The sequence below is a fragment of the Pleurodeles waltl genome, chromosome 5, assembly GCF_031143425.1.
Source record: "Pleurodeles waltl isolate 20211129_DDA chromosome 5, aPleWal1.hap1.20221129, whole genome shotgun sequence".
Lineage (NCBI taxonomy): Eukaryota > Metazoa > Chordata > Amphibia > Caudata > Salamandridae > Pleurodeles > Pleurodeles waltl.
This window is the reverse complement of record NC_090444.1, coordinates 68,138,348-68,157,276: the sequence shown is the minus strand read 5'-3', so window position 1 is coordinate 68,157,276 and position 18,929 is coordinate 68,138,348. Positions and strand designations below refer to the sequence as shown.

Sequence of the window (18,929 nt, the reverse complement as noted above, 5' to 3'; positions counted from 1 at the left end):
CTCCTAATAAACATTTGCCTATATGCTGCCTACTGTACTACATTGCCCATAATGCACCATTCTGGTGGTTGCTAGTCTGGAATGGAGCTAGTCTGGTTGTGCATGCTGCTGTGTACTGGGTGAGTGCGGGTATAGCATTTATAGGTGTACATGCATGTTTCATGGTACTCAACTTTTAATGTCCCTTGCGCTGACGTGTCCAGTGCTCCCATTCCTGACACTGCCTCAGGCTCCAGGGTCTGCTCAACCAATCCCTCCATGGCTGTGGGTGGTGGGATGGTGGATGGGCCTCCTCCTGTGCCCCTCATCTCCCTGAGGCGCTCTGCCACCCTCTCCTTTGTCCTGGAGCGCAGGTCATACCACCGTTTTTTAATTTATTCGATGCTTCTGTGGCTCACCCCTATGGCATTGATCCTCTCCTGGATGTCCTTCCAGATCCTCCTCTTTTCAGTGTCTGGGACACTCAGGGATGCCTTTCCAAAAAGCTGGTCATGGTGCTGGCAGCATTCCTCTGTCAGCACCTCAAGTTCCTTCTCAGAGAATTTCAATTTCCTCTTCCTTCCTGCACTGCCTGTGTCTTCCATTGTTGCAGCTGTTCCTCCAGGTAGTTGCTCAGCAGTTTGAAAAGGGTGTGGTCCTCCCTCCTCCCAGGTGTATTTGATGTCTTCCTGGCTCTGATGTCATCAGCAAGAGTCAGGAAGTGTTTTTCCAACTGTTTTGCTGCACCTGCATGCAATTTGCAGCACAGTCGCAATTTGCGATACCCGACTCGCAAATTGCGAGTTCGGTTTTAGCGAGGTCGCAATCTGCGGTGCGACATCATTTGCGAGTCGCAAATTGATGTCGCTTTTTTTTGTTGGATCCATTTTGCGAGTCGCAATGACTCGCAAATTGTTTCCTTCCTACATCTGGCCCATTGCTCCTGCGATAGCTCCAGGGTTAGCGCAACTGCTGCAGGGCACTTTCTGCAACCTGCAGGCTGCAGATATACAATCCTAGCAAGACAAGTCAGTGGGATCAGTGTTTGAGGAAGTGTGATGGAGTGTAGGTCAGTGTTGCGTTGAGGTGAGCGGTGGACCCTGTTGTCGCAAGAATACAGCCGAACCACCAGGTTCCTGTTCAAGAGACAATGGCAGGTAGTTTACACCCCAATAAAGTAGGATGGTGTGGCTACCAGCCGGCCCTCTGGTGGCACTCTTCGAATGCAAGGGAGGCTGAGTGACGCAGAAGGTAAAGCCTTCAGTGGGGAGAAAGCCTTTGCCGCAGTGTGGCGTGCATGCGTAAACAAGAGTGGATCAGCCAGTAATGTCTAGGTACATTTATTCCAAGTATCAGGAGGCGGGCTCTAGGCTCCACATCCGCTCAGCCACCTGCTTCCGAATGACTCACTCGCAGCTCAATCCAGAGCATTCTATCATTCTCAGTGAAGCACCACCGCTGCTTCAGTTCAACGCATGAGGCCATACAAGAAGTGTGAGGCCGTACAACAAGAAGTGTGAGGCCATACAACAAGAGGCCTGAGCCCTTACAAAAGGCCTGAGGCCATACAATGAGAGGCCTGAGGCCATACAACAAGAGGCCTGAGGCCATACAAAGAGAGGCCTGAGGCCAACAACGAGAGATGTGAGGTCTACAGTGAGGCACAAGGCAGTACAATGAGGCACAAGGCAGTAAAATGAGCTGTGAAAGACCATGCAACAAGGGGCTCAAGGCCTAGAACGAGAGGCACGAGGCCTACAATAAGAGGTGCGAGGCCTACAACGAGGCACGAGGCAAACAAGAGGTGCAAGGCCTACAATGAGAGGCAGGATAACGACAATGAGGCATAAGGCCATACAACGAGAGCCGGAAGACCAGGCAATGAGAGGCTTGAGGCCCTAGAACAGGAGGCCTACAAGAGGCGTAGGCCTACTACGAGGTGAAATCCCTAAAATGAGGCACAAGGCCTACAACAAGAGGCGCAAGACCAATCAACGAGAGGTGCAAAGACATACAACAAAGTAATGAGGCCTACATTGAGAGGCGTGAGGCCTACAATGAGAGGTATGAGACCTACAATGAGAGGCACAAGGCCTTACAATGAGTGGCGTGAGACCATAGAACAAGAGGCAGAGGCCTACAACAAGAGGTGCAAGGCCATACAACAAGAGGCTTGAGGCCACAGAACAAGAGGCATGAGACATGCAACAAGATGTGCAAGACCATACACCAAGGCTTGAGGCCTTAGAACAAGAGGTACAAGGCCTACAACAAGAGGCACAAGGCATACAACAAGGAACGAGGTTGTATGATGAGAGGCGAAATACCATAGAACAAGAGGCATGAGGTCATACAACGAGATGTGCGAGGCCATCCACCAAAAGACTCGAGGCCTTAGAACAAGAGACGCAGGGCCTACAATGAGAGGCACAAGGCCTACACAAGAGGCGAGAGGCCTACAAGAGGCAGGAGGCCTAGAAGAGGCTCAAGACCATAGAACAAAAGACGCAAGGCCTACGACAAGAGATGCAAGGCCTACATATGAGACATTAGGCCTACAACGAGAAGTGCAAGGCCTGCAACGATAGGCGCAAGGCCTACCACATGACACGAAACCGACAACAAGCGGCGCAAGGCTTACAACAGAGCACAAGGCAATACAATGAGATCAGCAAAACCATGCAAAGAGACGTGTGAAGACATTTAACAAGACGCTCAAGGCCGTACTACAATAGGTGTGAGGCCTGTGGGGAGCAAGAGATGCGAAGCCCACAACGAGAGGCGTGAGGCCTACAATGAGAGGCGTAAGGCCATAGAATGAGAGGCTCAAGGCCAAGGAACAAGAAGCATGAGGCCATACAACAAGAGGGTCAAGGCCATAGAACAAGAGCTACAAGGCCTACAACACGAGGCGCAAGACCATGTAATGAGAGGTGTGAGGTCATACGAGATGCTCGAGGCCATAGAACAAGAGGAGCGAGGCCAACAACAACAGAAATGAGGCACAAGGCCTACAACAAAGCACAAGCCCTACAACAAGATGCGCAAGACCTACAAACAGAGGCGTGAGGTCTTAACAAGAGGCTCACATCCACAGAACAAGAGGCATGAGGCCTACAACGAGAGGCTTGAGGCCTACAACAAGAGGTGCAAGGCCTATAACAAGATGCATGTGGCCTACAACGAGATGCGTGAGCCTAAAATGTGAGGTGCGAGGCCTAAAACATGAGGCACAAGGCCTACAATGAGAGGCACAGGGCCTACAATGAGGCCATACAATGAGAGGCGTAATACCATGCAATAAGAGGCTCAAGGCCATAGAACAAGAGGCATGAGGCCCACAACAAGAGGCATAAGGCCTACAACAAGGCATGAATCTGTACAATGAGAGGCGCCAGGCCATGCAATGAGAGGCTCAAGGCCATAGAAGAAAAGGCTCGGGCCTACAAGGAGGCATGAGGCCTACAACGAGAGGCGCTAGACCATGCAATGAGAGAAACAAGGCCTACAACAAGGCGCAAGGCCTCAACGAGAGGCACAAGACCTACAACGAGAGGCATGAGGCCTACAATAAGAGGTGTGAGGCCTACAACAAGAAGCTTGAGGCTCAAAATGAGGCACGGGGCTTACAACGAGGCAACATGAGACATTTGGGGCCATAGAACAAGGGGTGCGAGGCCTACAATGAAAGTGCGAAGCTTACAATGAGGCATAAGGCCTACAACAAGAGGCAAGAGACCGTGCAACAAGATGGGCAAAGGCCATACAACAGGAGGCTCTAGACAACAGAACAAAAGGTGCGAGGCCTACGAAGAGAGACATGAAGCCATAGAACAAGAGATGTGAGGCCATACAACGAGAACCTGGAGACCATACAATGAGAGACGCAAGGCTGTACAACGAGAGGCCTGAGGATTATTGTTACTGCTTGCTCAGATACAACCTGACATGGCAGCTGCCTGAAGACATAGGGCCTGGTTTAGATCATGGCGGACGGGTCACTCCGTCACAACGGTGACAGATATCTTGTCTGCCGAAGTCTAAATCCCATAGGATATAATGGGATTTATATTCCGGCGGACGGTCTATCTGTCTCCGTCCACCAAAATCTAAATCAGACCCATAGTTATCCTTTAGTTAATGTAAAACAGACGCAGAAACAGTCAAAAAAGGTCCCACACACAGACCTGAGACCAGCCCACCGGACGCTGCCTGATTGCCCTACAGGCCAGACCCACCCTGATGCTACACACCCAAGTGATGGTGTGAACAATACTTCTTTCAGCTCTGTGGTGTGACAGCTCCTTGTATCATAGGGAAGCTATCCTGAAAAGTGCTTAGAAGACAGAGTGGACGCTCTTTAGTGTTACTACAGATTTATATGTGAATTTCATCAATTCATGATGATTCCTTTACTTGTTAGTTGTTGCTGAAACTTTGCTTTATTAATGTGAAAACAGTTAACTTGGCTTAATCTTTATTCATCAAAATGCTGAGACCTCCTTTCTTTTATTCATGCAGCGTTGTTGTGCTTTCATTGGATATACAGGGGGGTGTAGCGCTTAAGTGCTGGTGTCAACCTGTTACATGATGCAGAATACAATTGACCGCTTTCTGCTGTCTATGCACACCTTTTCTTCATTTTTTGTCTATAGTTGGCCCTTTCAAGGAGCTTCACTAATTATATTGCTTTTATATATCTCTGTTCCTTTCTTACTCAGGCTGTGAACTGAGGCTGCAGAGATGCTCAGTTTTAGGCCTGCTTGGGATTTGGCAGTCCTGCTGTCAAACAGACCCACTGTCTTTAATATAGTTATAGTTGGCTTTCGGATTACTCTTGGTAAACTGGATTTTGAAATTCAAAATCTGGGACCATGGATGTCAATTCACTGAAATGCGAGGGGTAGGGGGAGTCACATCACACGCCCTTTGACCTCCACTTTCACTCACACTCACACACACAATTACACATACACACAAGTTCACACTTACATACACTCCCTCACATAAACACACTCACCCACAAGCGTGCACACAGCAGAGACTTAAAAGCATTTTTTACTTACCCCAGCTGCCATGGAAGGGCATATTCCAGCCAATTGGACTCACTTTTTATCACACCAATAGTGAATAATATATTATTATTCACTATTAGTGTGAAATAAATGACAAAAACGAAGAGTGGAGCCCCAACTGACTTCCATAAGGACGAGCAGCTACTATGTTCCTGGCACTGATTTTGCCACCTCTGAGGCCAGGGGTCGAAAAGGGCAAGCCAGGGGTCACAGCTACGACCCCTGGTGACCCCTAAATGACGTCCATGTCTGGGACGTTCCACAAACATCCCAGAAGTAGGACTACAGTTTTGCAAAGAACAAGGGCTACAAAAGTAGTTCATTTAAAACGCTCATCAACATAGTAAATACAGATAATTGAGGCGACCAGGGGAATTAAGTGCAACTTTTATAACTGAGCCATGATTATTCACTAAATTACTCTCTGATAAGGGCTGACAACTAACCTTTATCTGGAACAAAAAAGCTTAATTCCACTCTGTGTTCAGTCGACCCTCTCTGACAACTGGAAGAAGAGCTAACTTTCTGAAATCCACAGAGGCAGATGATGAAAATCTGGGACTACTGTGGCCAATCTGGGACTCTTCATCACCACACATTTTCTGTTACTTTTGGCCAAGCCTCTTTCTGGCATTGCCTTGAGAATTTGTCAATTACATCTTGGCTCAGCCCACCGGAGCCTCCCTCTCTCGCCTCAAGTAGTTGGATTTTAGAAGTGTGTATTTCCCCTTACTGCTTATTCCCACCACTTCCACTTTTCCTTCTTGTTTCAGCTTCTCCTGGCTCCCCCCACCTTCCCTCTTTTCCAGATGCATCCTCCTCGCTGCCACATCTGTCCTTTCCTACTGGCAGCTTATCAACAGTGCTGCCAGGTGTGTCTAGAAACCAAAGATGGTATATCTTGAAGGCCCCCTTGCCTTCATTATGGTGCTGTTTTTGCTTCTATGCGAAATGACAAATGCGCAAGACAGCCTTCATTATAGTCCATCCTTTTTAAGTTGCAGCCCACCATACAGCACAGCAGTCTGGCTAGCTAGAGACATTTTGGGGACATTCAGAAAGTTGACATAGGAATGTATTACGCCCGTCGCTTACCATTGGTTTTGTGGTTTGTAACTCACAGTTTCTGGCTTTCTATTTGTTGGCTATATTTGCTTTAGGCTGTCCAGCTTGAGTTTGTCCCTCCTGTTGCCTAAACCTTTTTACTGTATTCCTCCATAAACTTGTTTTCTGTAAACAGGCGTTTAAATCTTGTTCTTATCTATTCATGTTTGCTGGGCATTCAAAGACAGAGGTGAAATGTCAAGCTGTGTCTTCCGAGGGAACTTGGTGTTTGCTTTCACTAAAGAGGAATGGAGAGTACTCTCCCCAAACAGCCCGCTCGTGTCCCTCCAATGCTCCAGTTTACAAGGCTGTAACATAACCCTTAAATAGCACATCACGTAACATGGGCATGACAGATTTCAGCTAGATAGGTGAGTTACTCCTTTTAACACAGGGATCCTTTTGTTCATTTCATTTAATAAATTGTAATCCTTCTAATATAGCACAATGAGCTAAGAAGGACATGTGGCTCCTACACCTTGTAACCCTCACTGTTTTATGCAACAAACATCTTGTACATTGATTTACATACTTACATTATATACTGTCAATGTATAAAATGTGTGTTATGTAAAGCGCTCTGACACCCTGCACTGGGATGAATAACACTATAAATGAAATAGAATAATGGTATTCATATTGTTATTTGTGCAAATACTGGGACAGAACAACGCATCTGACTTTCTTACAGTGCATACATTTCTCTTATAAACAGGGACTGAACAAAGTCAAAAGTTGCCTCTCTTAAGCACCTGCGAAGTGATAGCAAGCTGTGAGCCTTTCTTTCCCCTCCTTTGCATCTGCATCTAAGTGTGAGCCTCCAGACCGCACCCAGCCAGGATCAGATTGGAACAAGAGGAGGCCTGATGGCCCCTTAACTTTGGCCTTTATCTTTGGCCAAGTTGGATGTGAAAATAAATTTTAAAAAATCCCACTTGCACCTGCATGATGCTACTTGGAATGAATGCAGACAACAGTGCAGGAGCTCCTAAGCCTGTCCCCGGTGTCTGAAAATTACACCAGGACAATTTCAGCATAGGCAACAAGGCAAAGCCGTTCTTCACAAATAACACAACATCGCTGCTCTTCTAAGCACCCCAAACCCCCTCTTCCTTCCCATCCTTTGGACACGCACTTCCAGGAGCTTACTTTATTTTCAAACAGCAAGTGCAGTGACACCAGGACAATAAGAACTCATGGAAAAATTAAAGTACGCTAATGCTTCAGTTTACTTTTTAAACAGACAAAAAGAACACAATTTGTTTACTTGCACTAGGAGATACCACACAATGCCTACACCAGAATATACATTTGGCCCTAGCTTCATGTTAAAATACAAAGCGCAGCTATTGTTTAGAAACACCACAACTTATCACCCTGCTTCGGGGCACACACACCAACAACACACCTCTCTATCGGTCATTCTGAAAAACACTTACCAGACCGGACATTACATTTGTGCAGCAGGTACAGTGGCACCATGCCCAACACAAACACAATGAACATAAAACACAACTTCATTTCGCCTATCTACATATTCTTCTTCTGTCCCTAGACTCACTGCCCCCTGCCACACTCCCCCATGCTTTTACAAACTCCTGACGTCCATTCAGGCAGCAAGTCTACTGGCTCCAGGATGGTAATTTCACTCCTTTGTGCTCTTATGCACAAATGCGCAAGTTGTAACATTAACCTTCCTACCACCCGTAAACAAACATACATCACAATCTGACAGCCACTCTGAAAATCCCTCCTCTGCTCACCCACAGGTCTAAGCACCGCCAAGCTTCTCTGCCTTTCCAGCGTTAAAGCTTCACAATCTGCCTTTAGGTTCTTTTAACACTTTGCCCAACACTGTGTCTACTTACACCTCACTACACACTCTAACAACAGCTACACTGCATCCTTCATGCCCTTTCACCACGGACAACAATAAAAATATATGCACTTTCAGGCCCGGTCTATCACTTGTTGCAAGTATATAGTTATTGTATTTACATAGTGCTTACTACCCCTGAAGAGACGTCGAAGTGCTTTCCTGGAAGTAGCACGCTACTCCAGAACCCAAAAAGGATTAGTGGTGGCTTAGTATAGGGAAATATGAGCTAATTTGAGCCGTGGATATTCAAGTCTGTCGTTTGGATTGAATAGGATAACGGAAGGATAGAAGAGACTGGAAAGTATTATTTGGGGGATCATAGTAGTAAGATGAGGTTTGAGATGAGTAAAGGAGGGGTGGAGGAGGGAGGAGTCTCTAGAAATGGATTAGGAAGATCATAGGAGTAAAATCAGGTTAGGGATGAGTCAAAGGATGGTTACGTGAGGGAAGAATTTAGAGAGGGTTGTTTGGGAGATTGTAATAGTAAAATGAGGTTTGGGGTGATCCAAGGAGGGGCAGAGGAGGGAAGAGTCTCGAAAGGGTTATTTTGAGATCATAGTAGTAGAATGAGTTTTAGGATGAGTCAGAGAGTGGCGGCAGATGATATCATTACATATTCAATAGCCATTTCATTTTTAGAAGCCCCAAAAAAGCAAAAGAATGATGTACTTCAGTTCTGTGACTTGTTTTGCAAAGTAGTTGTATATTAGATGAGGAGGGTCGTAGAGGTAAAGCAGGCAATCGACCTTTGGTGGAGGCCCAGTGACCGAACTAGGTGAGGGGTATTGATGTCAGCCATGCTAAAAAAAAAAAAAAAGTGAGAGATTTTAAGAAAATATTCAGGACAATGTGTTTCCGCCATTGGCTTCTATTGAAGTGCAGGCAATTCCAGGCTGCAGACAGCCAAAATATAGCAATTTTTTGCTTAAAAAATCAGGGGTTTCCCGCCTTACGGTGTGACGGGCATAGTTTTGTAACAATTTCCTGAATGGAAAACTCAAATTACTTCACTGGTATATTAAGCAATACGATTGATGGTCTCCAGCATTAATCTGGGTGATGGAGCCCTCTTGTTATATGTCTATAAACTGGAAAAGCATTTTATCCATTCCAATTATCCCCTTGTAGCCACACTGAACCAGCTTGTTTCACACACTGATACCTCCCCACCAAGAGTGGTATCACCGAACCATTCACAATCGGGATTTCAATTTCTAAAGACTCAATTCACAGTTTTACATTTTGCTATACCAACAACCTGCTTAAGAAAGTTCCTATTTTCTCTTGCAGCTCTGAAAGCAACTTTTGAAGCTATAGCTCCCTGCTTTCATTATTGGTGGTGTCCCAAGACATGCCTGGTATTCAGTTGCTTTATAGGGGCCTACTAATACAGCATGGACTTCTGACTAAAAGTGGAGTGAAACCAAGCAAAGGGATTAAACAAGGACTTTTGCTGGCCCTGATGCTATTCACAACCAAGGTGCATGCTGAACTCTCAAGTACATGTACAAGATGGAAGCTCATCTATACCAGAATTAAGGTACTCCAATGATAGTTATTCTCAGTCACAAACTAAAACATATGCCTGCTTAATAAACTGGCAGGCCACTCACAACACCAATTATTTTCACATTAACCATGTTTAGTCAAAAACTGGGGTATGAAGTCTCAATTGGTTTGCATGGTCAAGGTGACCCAGATTCCGCGGTCTAGAACTGCGGGTCCCTACACATATCAGAGGTCGGACTTGTCTGGAAATCTCCTTTGGGCAGTAAATTGTCCATAGCTAGATATATTATTAGGAGACTTGTTAAATGTAAACAAGTAGCATAAGCAACCCAAACAGGCCTCTCGCTTTTTATTACTTTTCCAGCCCTAGCCTATACAACATTACTTAGTGCGCCTTAATTACAAGTACTGCACATGGTCACTCCTTGTGCCAAAAATAAGATCAATATACAATATTAATTTGTAATATAGAGCTGCATATTTACTTAATACCACTACAAATCAAGACACACTACCTCTGCCATGGAGCACTTTTTCATTAAAATAGATTTGACTTACTGGCGTTATCACCTCTAACCTACACCAATGTGTTCTTTTGAAATCACTAATATTTCATTACACTTTAGCAGGCATCTCTTTCTCCTGTCCCTTCCTTTTGGACACACACTTATATTTCACTCTTTCTATTTGCATAACAGGTGCAGTCCCACAAGGACAATCTGGCACCAAGGACATACAGAAAGCAAAATTCTGCTTCAGTTTCAGTTTTTTACAGGACACCAGGATACTATTTCCTCTATCTCTATGCAGTGTACTCTATGCCACTGCTCTCTACGCCACTTTACTCACTGCAACTGCACTCTGCAACACTCTACTCTGCAACACAGCACTGTCTGCCACTGAAGTCTCTACCACTCTACTCTGCACCACTCTGCTCTGCTCCACTGCACTCTATGCCACTCCACTCTACTCTGTGCCACTCTATGTTCTATGTACTCTGTACCAATGCACTTTACTTTACTATGCACCACTATACTCTTCACCACCGCACTGTACACCACTCCAGTCTAGGTCACTCCACTCTACTCTGCTCCACTCCAATCTACGCCAGTGCACTCTATGCCACTGCTCTCTACGCCACTTTACTCACTGCAGCTGCACTCTGCAACACTCTACTCTGCAACACAGCACTGTCTGCCACTGAAGTCTCTACCACACTACTCTGCACCACTCTGCTCTGCTCCACTGCACTCTATGCCACTGGACCACTCTACTCTGTGCCACTCTATGTACTATGTACTCTGTAGCAATGCACTTTACTTTACTATGCACCACTATACTCTTCACCACTGCACTGTACACCACTCCAGTCTAGGTCACTCCACTCTACTCTGCTCCACTCCAATCTACGCCAGTGCACTCTATGCTACTCCACTCTACCCTCCATCATTTCACTCTAAGCCACTTCACTCTACTCTGAAACAATCTACTTTACACCGCTGCACTCTATGTCACTCTTCTCTATGCTGCATCACTCTACTCTGTGCCACTACGCTGTACACCAGTCTACTCTAAATCACTGCACTCTACCCAATGTACTGTACACCACTCTACTAAAATCAATGCACTCGTTGCCACTGCACTCTATGCCAACAATTCTGCACCTCTACACTCTATGCCAATATATTCTACTCTCAAAACTTTACACCACTGCATTCTGCATCACTGAAGTCTACGCCTCGCTACACCATTGCGCTCTACATTACTGCACTCTATGTCACGCCGTTCTACTCTGTACCACTGTACTTATGCCACTGCTCTTTAAAGCACTCTATCTACACTGCAACACTCTATGCCAATGCACTCTACACCACTGCACTCTAAGAGACTCTACTCCGCAAGACTGCACTCTCCGCCACTGAACTCTACGCTACTCTCCACCACTGCACTCTATGCCACTACACTCTGCTTTGTATCATTTATCTCTACACCAATGTACTGTAGGCTACTACACCCTATGCCACTGTAATCTACTCTGCACCACTGTACTCCACACCACTGCACTCTATGCCACTGCACTCTATGTCACTCTACTCTACACTTCTGCACTCTATTTTGCACCACTTCAGTCTACTCTGAAACAATCTATTCTACGCCCACTGCACTCTATGCCTCTTTACTCCACCCTGTGCCACTCCACTCTATGCCATTGCACTCTACAGCACTGCAATCTAGTCTACTCTGCACCACTACTCTATGCCACTCTACTTACTATATGCAACTGCACTCTACGCCACTGCACTGTACACCACTTTACTCAAAACAAATACACTCTAAGCCACTGCACTCTATGCCAATCTACTCTGCACAACTGTCCCTAATGCCAATTCACTCTAGGCCACTCTACAACACTGCACTCTATGACACTCTACTCCACTAAACTCTACTTCACTCTGGCACGCTACTCCACTCTACAACACTCCACTCTGTGACTCTCCACTCCATTAAACTTTACTCTAATCTATGCCACTCCACTCTATGTCACTCTATGCCACTACTCCACTCTACGATGCTCAATGCAACTCCCTCTGTGCCACTCCATGCCATTTTACTGCACTCTATTCTATGACACACTAATCCACCCTACACCACTCTTGTACTCCACTCTATGCCACTGCACTCTGACACTCTACACCACTCTACATTACTCCACTCTGTGTCACTCCACTCTATGGCAATCTACTCCACTCTACCACTCTACAGCAATCTACTCCACTCTGTGCAACACACTCTACACCACTCTACATTACTCCACTCTATGCCACTCCACTCTGACACTCTACACCACTCTACATTACTCCACTCTGTGTCACTCCACTCTATGGCAATCTACTCCACTCTACCACTCTACAGCAATCTACTCCACTCTGTGCAACACACTCTACACCACTCTACATTACTCCACTCTGTGTCACTCCACTCTGACACTCTGTACCACTCTACATTACTCCACTCTGTGTCACTCCACTCTATGACAGTCTACTCCACTCTGAACCACTCAACTCTACAACACTCTACACCCTTTTCACTCTACAACACTCTACTCCCTCCATGACACTCCACAACTCGTGCCATTCCACTTTGCCATTCCATGGCGTTCCACCCCATTCCACCCCATGCTACTCAACTCTACACCACTCCAGGCCTCTCTAGGCCACTCCATAACACCCCACTCTCTTCCATGACAAAGTACTTTACAACACTCCACACCACTCTCCTTTACGCCACCTTTAGCCATGCTGAACAACTGCCAAGCTGATGTACAACATGGCTAAATCATATTAGCAAAGCCAATAGCTCTTGCAAAGGTGAGACATATTGGCTTTGACAATGCTTGTTTTCTGTGGCATAGCAGGACTATAATGAGGCTCTCTTGCCATTCAACCTTTATTTGATTTAGGAAAAATGTCAGCTTTAATATACTTATACTGCATGCATTCGCATATCAAATCCAGAGCTACAATTTTAACCATGTGTGTGTTATTTTCTTGTGGCACAGATTCTCCTAATTTTCTGTTCAGTTAATAAGGGGAAGTGGGAAGGGTGTGAAAGAATTACGCTATGTACAATCAGGCATAAGACACACACACATACTAAAAAAAGCTGTACGAAACTGCCACAATCTTTACTATTTACCCTTTAAATAGGGTTGGGAGCCTTCTGTTTATCTGTTCACTGCTTTAGAGCACTGATCACCGTCACCAGTGTATGCATGCACACTTATATAGCGCTTACTACCCCTGACAAGGCGCTGAAGACCACAAAGAAAGATTACCAACTAAACTCCACCTCAAAATACAGGTAACAGGTCTCAACTCTGACTCTCAGGAGAGGAAGGGGCGTGTTCTGTACTTTGGAACACTTCACAGCCCCTTTTCCAGGGTAAGAGCCTGATTTAGAACTCGGTGGATGGGTTAGTCCGTCACAACAGTGACCGATATCCGGCCTACCGATATCCGGCCCACCGAAATATAAACGGGTATCCTGTCCGCTGAAATCTAAATCCCATAGATCAATCACGCCCTAAATTTAACTCCCTGACCGGTCCTAGGTAATACCGGCTATGCTCAGTGGTACAGGGAAAGGTAAATGTGATGGGGGGCGAGGGGGTCATGTGAGAGTGGGGGAGGAGGCAGATGTGAGGGGAGGTGGTACCCTGGTTCAGGAGACACGGTGTGCACCGAGGGGCTGCAGTGGGCTTCCCAATGAGGCAGAAAACAAACAGAGGAGAGCGGGGGCTTTAAAGGGAATTGGAAAGATCCCCTCAGAGGATGCAAGGGAGATACCCAGAGACACTGTGGGGGGGTCCATTGTGGGTAGGGAGGAAACTCGAGGCGTAGGGAGGCGAGAGAGAGGTCAGATGGTGGGAGTGAGATTTCTAACATGTTGCATTTTGTACCCTCCAAGATTACCTTCTGTTTAACAAATGGAGCCATTTCAGGAGCAGCGAACTGTGAAATAAGCAAGACCCAGAGAGGAAGGAGGAGGAAAAGAGAATTCAGAGGTGAGAGCAGAGCCAGGCAGACACAGCATCCACAGAGACCGGGGGAGTACAGAACAGAGGAGAGAAGGGACCCAGACCGAGAGGAGAGCACAGCACAGGGAGAGAAGATACCCAGACTGAGAGGAGAGCACAGCAGAGGGAGAGAAGAGACCCAGACTGAGAGGGGAGCACAGCAGAGGGAGAGAAGAGACCCAGACCGAGAGGAGAGCACAGCGGAGGGAGAGAAGAGACCCAGACTGAGAGGGGAGCACAGCGGAGGGAGAGAAGAGACCCAGACCGAGAGGAGAGCACAGCGGAGGGAGAGAAGAGACCCAGACTGAGAGGGGAGCACAGCGGAGGGAGAGAAGAGACCCAGACCGAGAGGAGAGCACAGCGGAGGGAGAGAAGAGACCCAGACTGAGAGGAGAGCACAGCAGAGGGGAGAGAAGAGACCCAGACTGAGAGGAGAGCACAGCAGAGGGGAGAGAAGAGACCCAGACTGAGAGGAGAGCACAGCGGAGGGAGAGAAGAGACCCAGACTGAGAGGGGAGCACAGCGGAGGGAGAGAAGAGACCCAGACCGAGAGGGGAGCACAGCGGAGGGAGAGAAGAGACCCAGACTGAGAGGAGAGCACAGCGGAGGGAGAGAAGAGACCCAGACCGAGAGGAGAGCACAGCAGAGGGAGAGAAGAGACCCAGACTGAGAGGAGAGCACAGCAGAGGGGAGAGAAGAGACCCAGACCGAGAGGAGAGCACGGCAGAGGGAGAGAAGAGACTCAGACCGAGAGGAGAGCACGGCAGAGGGAGCGAAGAGACTCAGACCGAGAGGAGAGCACAGCAGAGGGAGAGAAGAGACCCAGACCGAGAGGAGAGCACAGCGGAGGGAGAGAAGAGACCCAGACCGAGAGGAGAGCACAGCGGAGGGAGAGAAGAGACCCAGACCGAGAGGAGAGCACAGCAGAGGGGAGAGAAGAGACCCAGACTGAGAGGAGAGCACAGCAGGGAGAGAGAAGAGACTCAGACTGAGACGAGAGCACAGCAGAGGGAGAGAAGAGACCCAGACCGAGAGGAGAGCACAGCGGAGGGAGAGAAGAGACCCAGACTGAGAGGAGAGCACAGCGGAGGGAGAGAAGAGACCCAGACTGTGAGGAGAGCACAGCAGAGGGAGAGAAGAGACCCAGACTGAGAGGAGAGCACAGCAGAGGGAGAGAAGAGTCCCAGACTGAGAGGAGAGCACAGCAGAGGGAGAGAAGAGACTCAGACTGAGAGGAGAGCAGAGGAAGAGAAGAGACTCAGACTGAGAGGAGAGCACAGCAGAGGGAGAGAAGAGACCCAGACCGAGAGGAGAGCACAGTGGAGGGAGAGAAGAGACCCAGACTGAGAGGAGAGCACAGCGGAGGGAGAGAAGAGACCCAGACTGTGAGGAGAGCACAGCAGAGGGAGAGAAGAGACTCAGACTGAGAGGAGAGCACAGCAGAGGGAGAGAAGAGTCCCAGACTGAGAGGAGAGCACAGCAGAGGGAGAGAAGAGACTCAGACTGAGAGGAGAGCAGAGGAAGAGAAGAGACTCAGACTGAGAGGAGAGCACAGCAGAGGGAGAGAAGAGACTCAGACTGAGAGGAGAGCACAGCAGAGGGGAGAGAAGAGACCCAGACTGAGAGGAGAGCACAGCAGGGAGAGAAGAGACTCAGACTGAGAGGAGAGCACGGCAGAGGGAGAGAAGAGACCCAGACTGAGAGGAGAGCACGGCAGAGGGAGAGAAGAGACCCAGACTGAGAGGAGAGCAGAGGCAGAAAAGAGACTCAGACTGAGAGGAGAGCACAGGAGAGGGAGAGAAGAGACCCAGACTGAGAGGAGAGCACAGCAGAGGGAGAGAAGAGACCCAGACTGTGTGGAGAGCACAGCAGAGGGAGAGAAGAGACTCAGACTGAGAGGAGAGCACAGCACAGGGAGAGAAGAGACCCAGACTGTGAGGAGAGCACAGCAGAGGGAGAGAAGAGTCCCAGACTGTGAGGAGAGCACAGCAGAGGGAGAGAAGAGTCCCAGACTGAGAGGAGAGCACAGCAGAGGGAGAGAAGAGTCCCAGACTGAGAGGAGAGCACAGCAGAGGGAGAGAAGAGACTCATACTGTGAGGAGAGTACAGCAGAGGGAGAGAAGAGTCCCAGACTGTGAGGAGAGCACAGCAGAGGGAGAGAAGAGTCCCAGACTGAGAGGAGAGCACAGCGGAGGGAGAGAAGAGACCCAGACCGAGAGGAGAGCACAGCAGAGGAAGAGAAGAGACTCAGACCGAGGGGAGAGAAGAGACCCAGACTGTGAGGAGAGCGCAGCAGAGGAAGAGAAGAGACTCAGACCGAGAGGAGAGCACAGCAGAGGGGAGAGAAGAGACCCAGACTAAGAGGAGAGCACAGCAGAGGGAGAGAAGAGACCCAGACTGAGAGGAGAGCAGAGGCAGAAAAGAGACTCCGACCGAGAGGAGAGCACAGCAGAGGAAGAGAACAGACCCACAGCAGAGGGAGAGAAGAGACCCAGACTGAGAGGAGAACACAGCAGAGGGAGAGAAGAGACCCAGACTGAGGGGAGAGCACAGCAGAGGGAGAGAAGAGACCCAGACTGAGGGGAGAGCAGAGCAGGGAGACAGAAGAGACTCAGACTGAGAGGAGAGCACACCACAGGGAGAGAAGAGACCCAGACTGTGAGGAGAGCACGTCGGAGGGAGAGAAGAGACCCAGACTGAGAGGAGAGCACAGCAGAGGGAGAGAAGAGTCCCAGACTGTGAGGAGAGCACAGCAGAGGGAGAGAAGAGTCCCAGACTGAGAGGAGAGCACAGCAGAGGGAGAGAAGAGACTGAGAGGAGAACACAGCAGGGGGAGAGAAGAGACCCAGACCAAGAGGAGAGCACAGCACAGGGAGAGAAGACACCCAGACTGAGAAGAGAGCACAGCAGAGGGAGAGAAGAGACTCAGACTGAGAGGAGAGCACAGCAGAGGGAGAGAAGAGTCCCAGACTTTGAGGAGAGCACAGCAGAGGGAGAGAAGAGACCCAGACTGAGAGGAGAGCACAGCAGGGAGAGAGAAGAGACTCAGACTGAGACGAGAGCACAGCGGAGAGAGAGAAGAGACCCAGACTGAGAGGAGAGCACAGCGGAGGGAGAGAAGAGACCCAGACCGAGAGGAGAGCACAGCAGGGAGAGAAGAGACTCAGGCTGAGATTAGAACATGGTAGAGGGAGAAAAGAGACCCAGACTGAGAGGAGAGCACAGCGGAGGGAGAGAAGAGACCCAGACCGAGAGGAGAGCACAGCAGAGGGAGAGAAGAGACTCAGACTGAGAGGAGAGCACGGCAGAGGGAGCGAAGAGACTCAGACTGAGAGGAGGGCACAGCAGAGGAAGAGAAGAGACTCAGACTGAGAGGAGAGCACGGCAGAGGGAGAGAAGAGACTCAGACTGAGAGGAGAGCACAGCAGAGGGGAGAGAAGAGACCCAGACTGAGAGGAGAGCACAGCAGAGGGAGAGAAGAGACCCAGTCTGAGAGGAGAGCAGAGGCAGAAAAGAGACTCAGACTGAGAGGAGAGCACAGAAGAAGGAGAGAAGAGACCCAGACCGAGAGGAGAGCACAGGAGAGGGAGAGAAGAGACCCAGACTGAGAGGAGAGCACCGCAGAGGGAGAGAAGAGTCCCAGACTGTGAGGAGAGCACAGCAGAGGGAGAGAAGAGTCCCAGACTGAGAGGAGAGCACAGCAGAGGGGAGAGAAGAGACTCAGACTGAAAGGACAGCACAGCAGAGGGAGAGAAGAGACCCAGACTGAGGGGAGAGCACAGCAGAGGAAGAGAAGAGACTCAGACCGAGAGGAGAGCACAGCAGAGGGGAGAGAAGAGACCCAGACTGAGAGGAGAGCACAGCAGAGGCAGAGAAGAGCCTCAGACCGAGAGGAGAGCACAGCAGAGGGAGAGAAGAGACCCAGACTGAGAGGAGAGCAGAGGCAGAAAAGAGACTCAGACCGAGAGGAGAGCACAGCAGAGGGAGAGAAGAGACCCACAGCAGAGGGAGAGAAGAGACCCAGACTGTGAGGAGAACATAGCAGAGGGAGAGAAGAGACTCAGACTGAGGGGAGAGCACAGCAGAGGGAGAGAAGAGACCCAGACTTAGGGGAGAGCAGAGCAGGGGGACAGAAGAGACTCAGACTGAGAGGAGAGCACAGCACAGTGAGAGAAGAGACCCAGACTGTGAGGAGAGCACGTCGGAGGGAGAGAAGAGACCCAAACTGAGAGGAGAGCACAGAAGAGGGAGAGAAGAGTCCCAGACTGTGAGGAGAGCACAGCAGAGGGAGAGAAGAGTCCCAGACTGTGAGGAGAGCACAGCAGAGGGAGAGAAGAGACTCAGACTGAGAGGAGAGCACAGCAGGGGGAGAGAGGAGACCCAGACCAAGAGGAGAGCACAGCACAGGGAGAGAAGACACCCAGACTGAGAGGAGAGCACGACAGAGGGAGAGAAGAGACCCAGACTGAAAGGAGAGCACAGCAGAGGGAGAGAAGAGTCCCAGACTGTGAGGAGAGCACAGCAGAGGGAGAGAAGAGACTCAGACTGAGAGTAGAGCACAGCAGGGGGAGAGAAGAGACCCAGACCAAGAGGAGAGCACAGCACAGGGAGAGAAGACACCCAGACTGAGAGGAGAGCACGACAGAGGGAGAGAAGAGACCCAGACTGAGAGGAGAGCACAGCAGAGGGAGAGAACAGACTCATTTTTATCAGGAGATTTGTGAGAACTATGGAGGGGAGGATGTTTGAGGCTCCCAGCAGATTCCAATACTTTGAGGGATCCACACGAGCCACCCCTGAGTACCCC

The 18,929-nt window shown here is 49.0% G+C and overlaps 1 protein-coding gene across 1 annotated transcript in view; it reads left to right on the top strand.

Annotated features, from left to right (window-relative positions):
* The first annotated feature begins 3,019 nt into the window (after positions 1 to 3,019).
* SLC30A3 (solute carrier family 30 member 3) overlaps positions 3,020 to 18,929 on the top strand; it is a 78,654-nt gene continuing 62,744 nt past the window's right edge. Inside the window, exon 1 of the mRNA XM_069236503.1 lies at positions 3,020 to 3,183. Within this exon, the coding sequence (XP_069092604.1) occupies positions 3,020 to 3,183 (164 nt within the window). The remainder of the gene's footprint in view (positions 3,184 to 18,929) is intronic.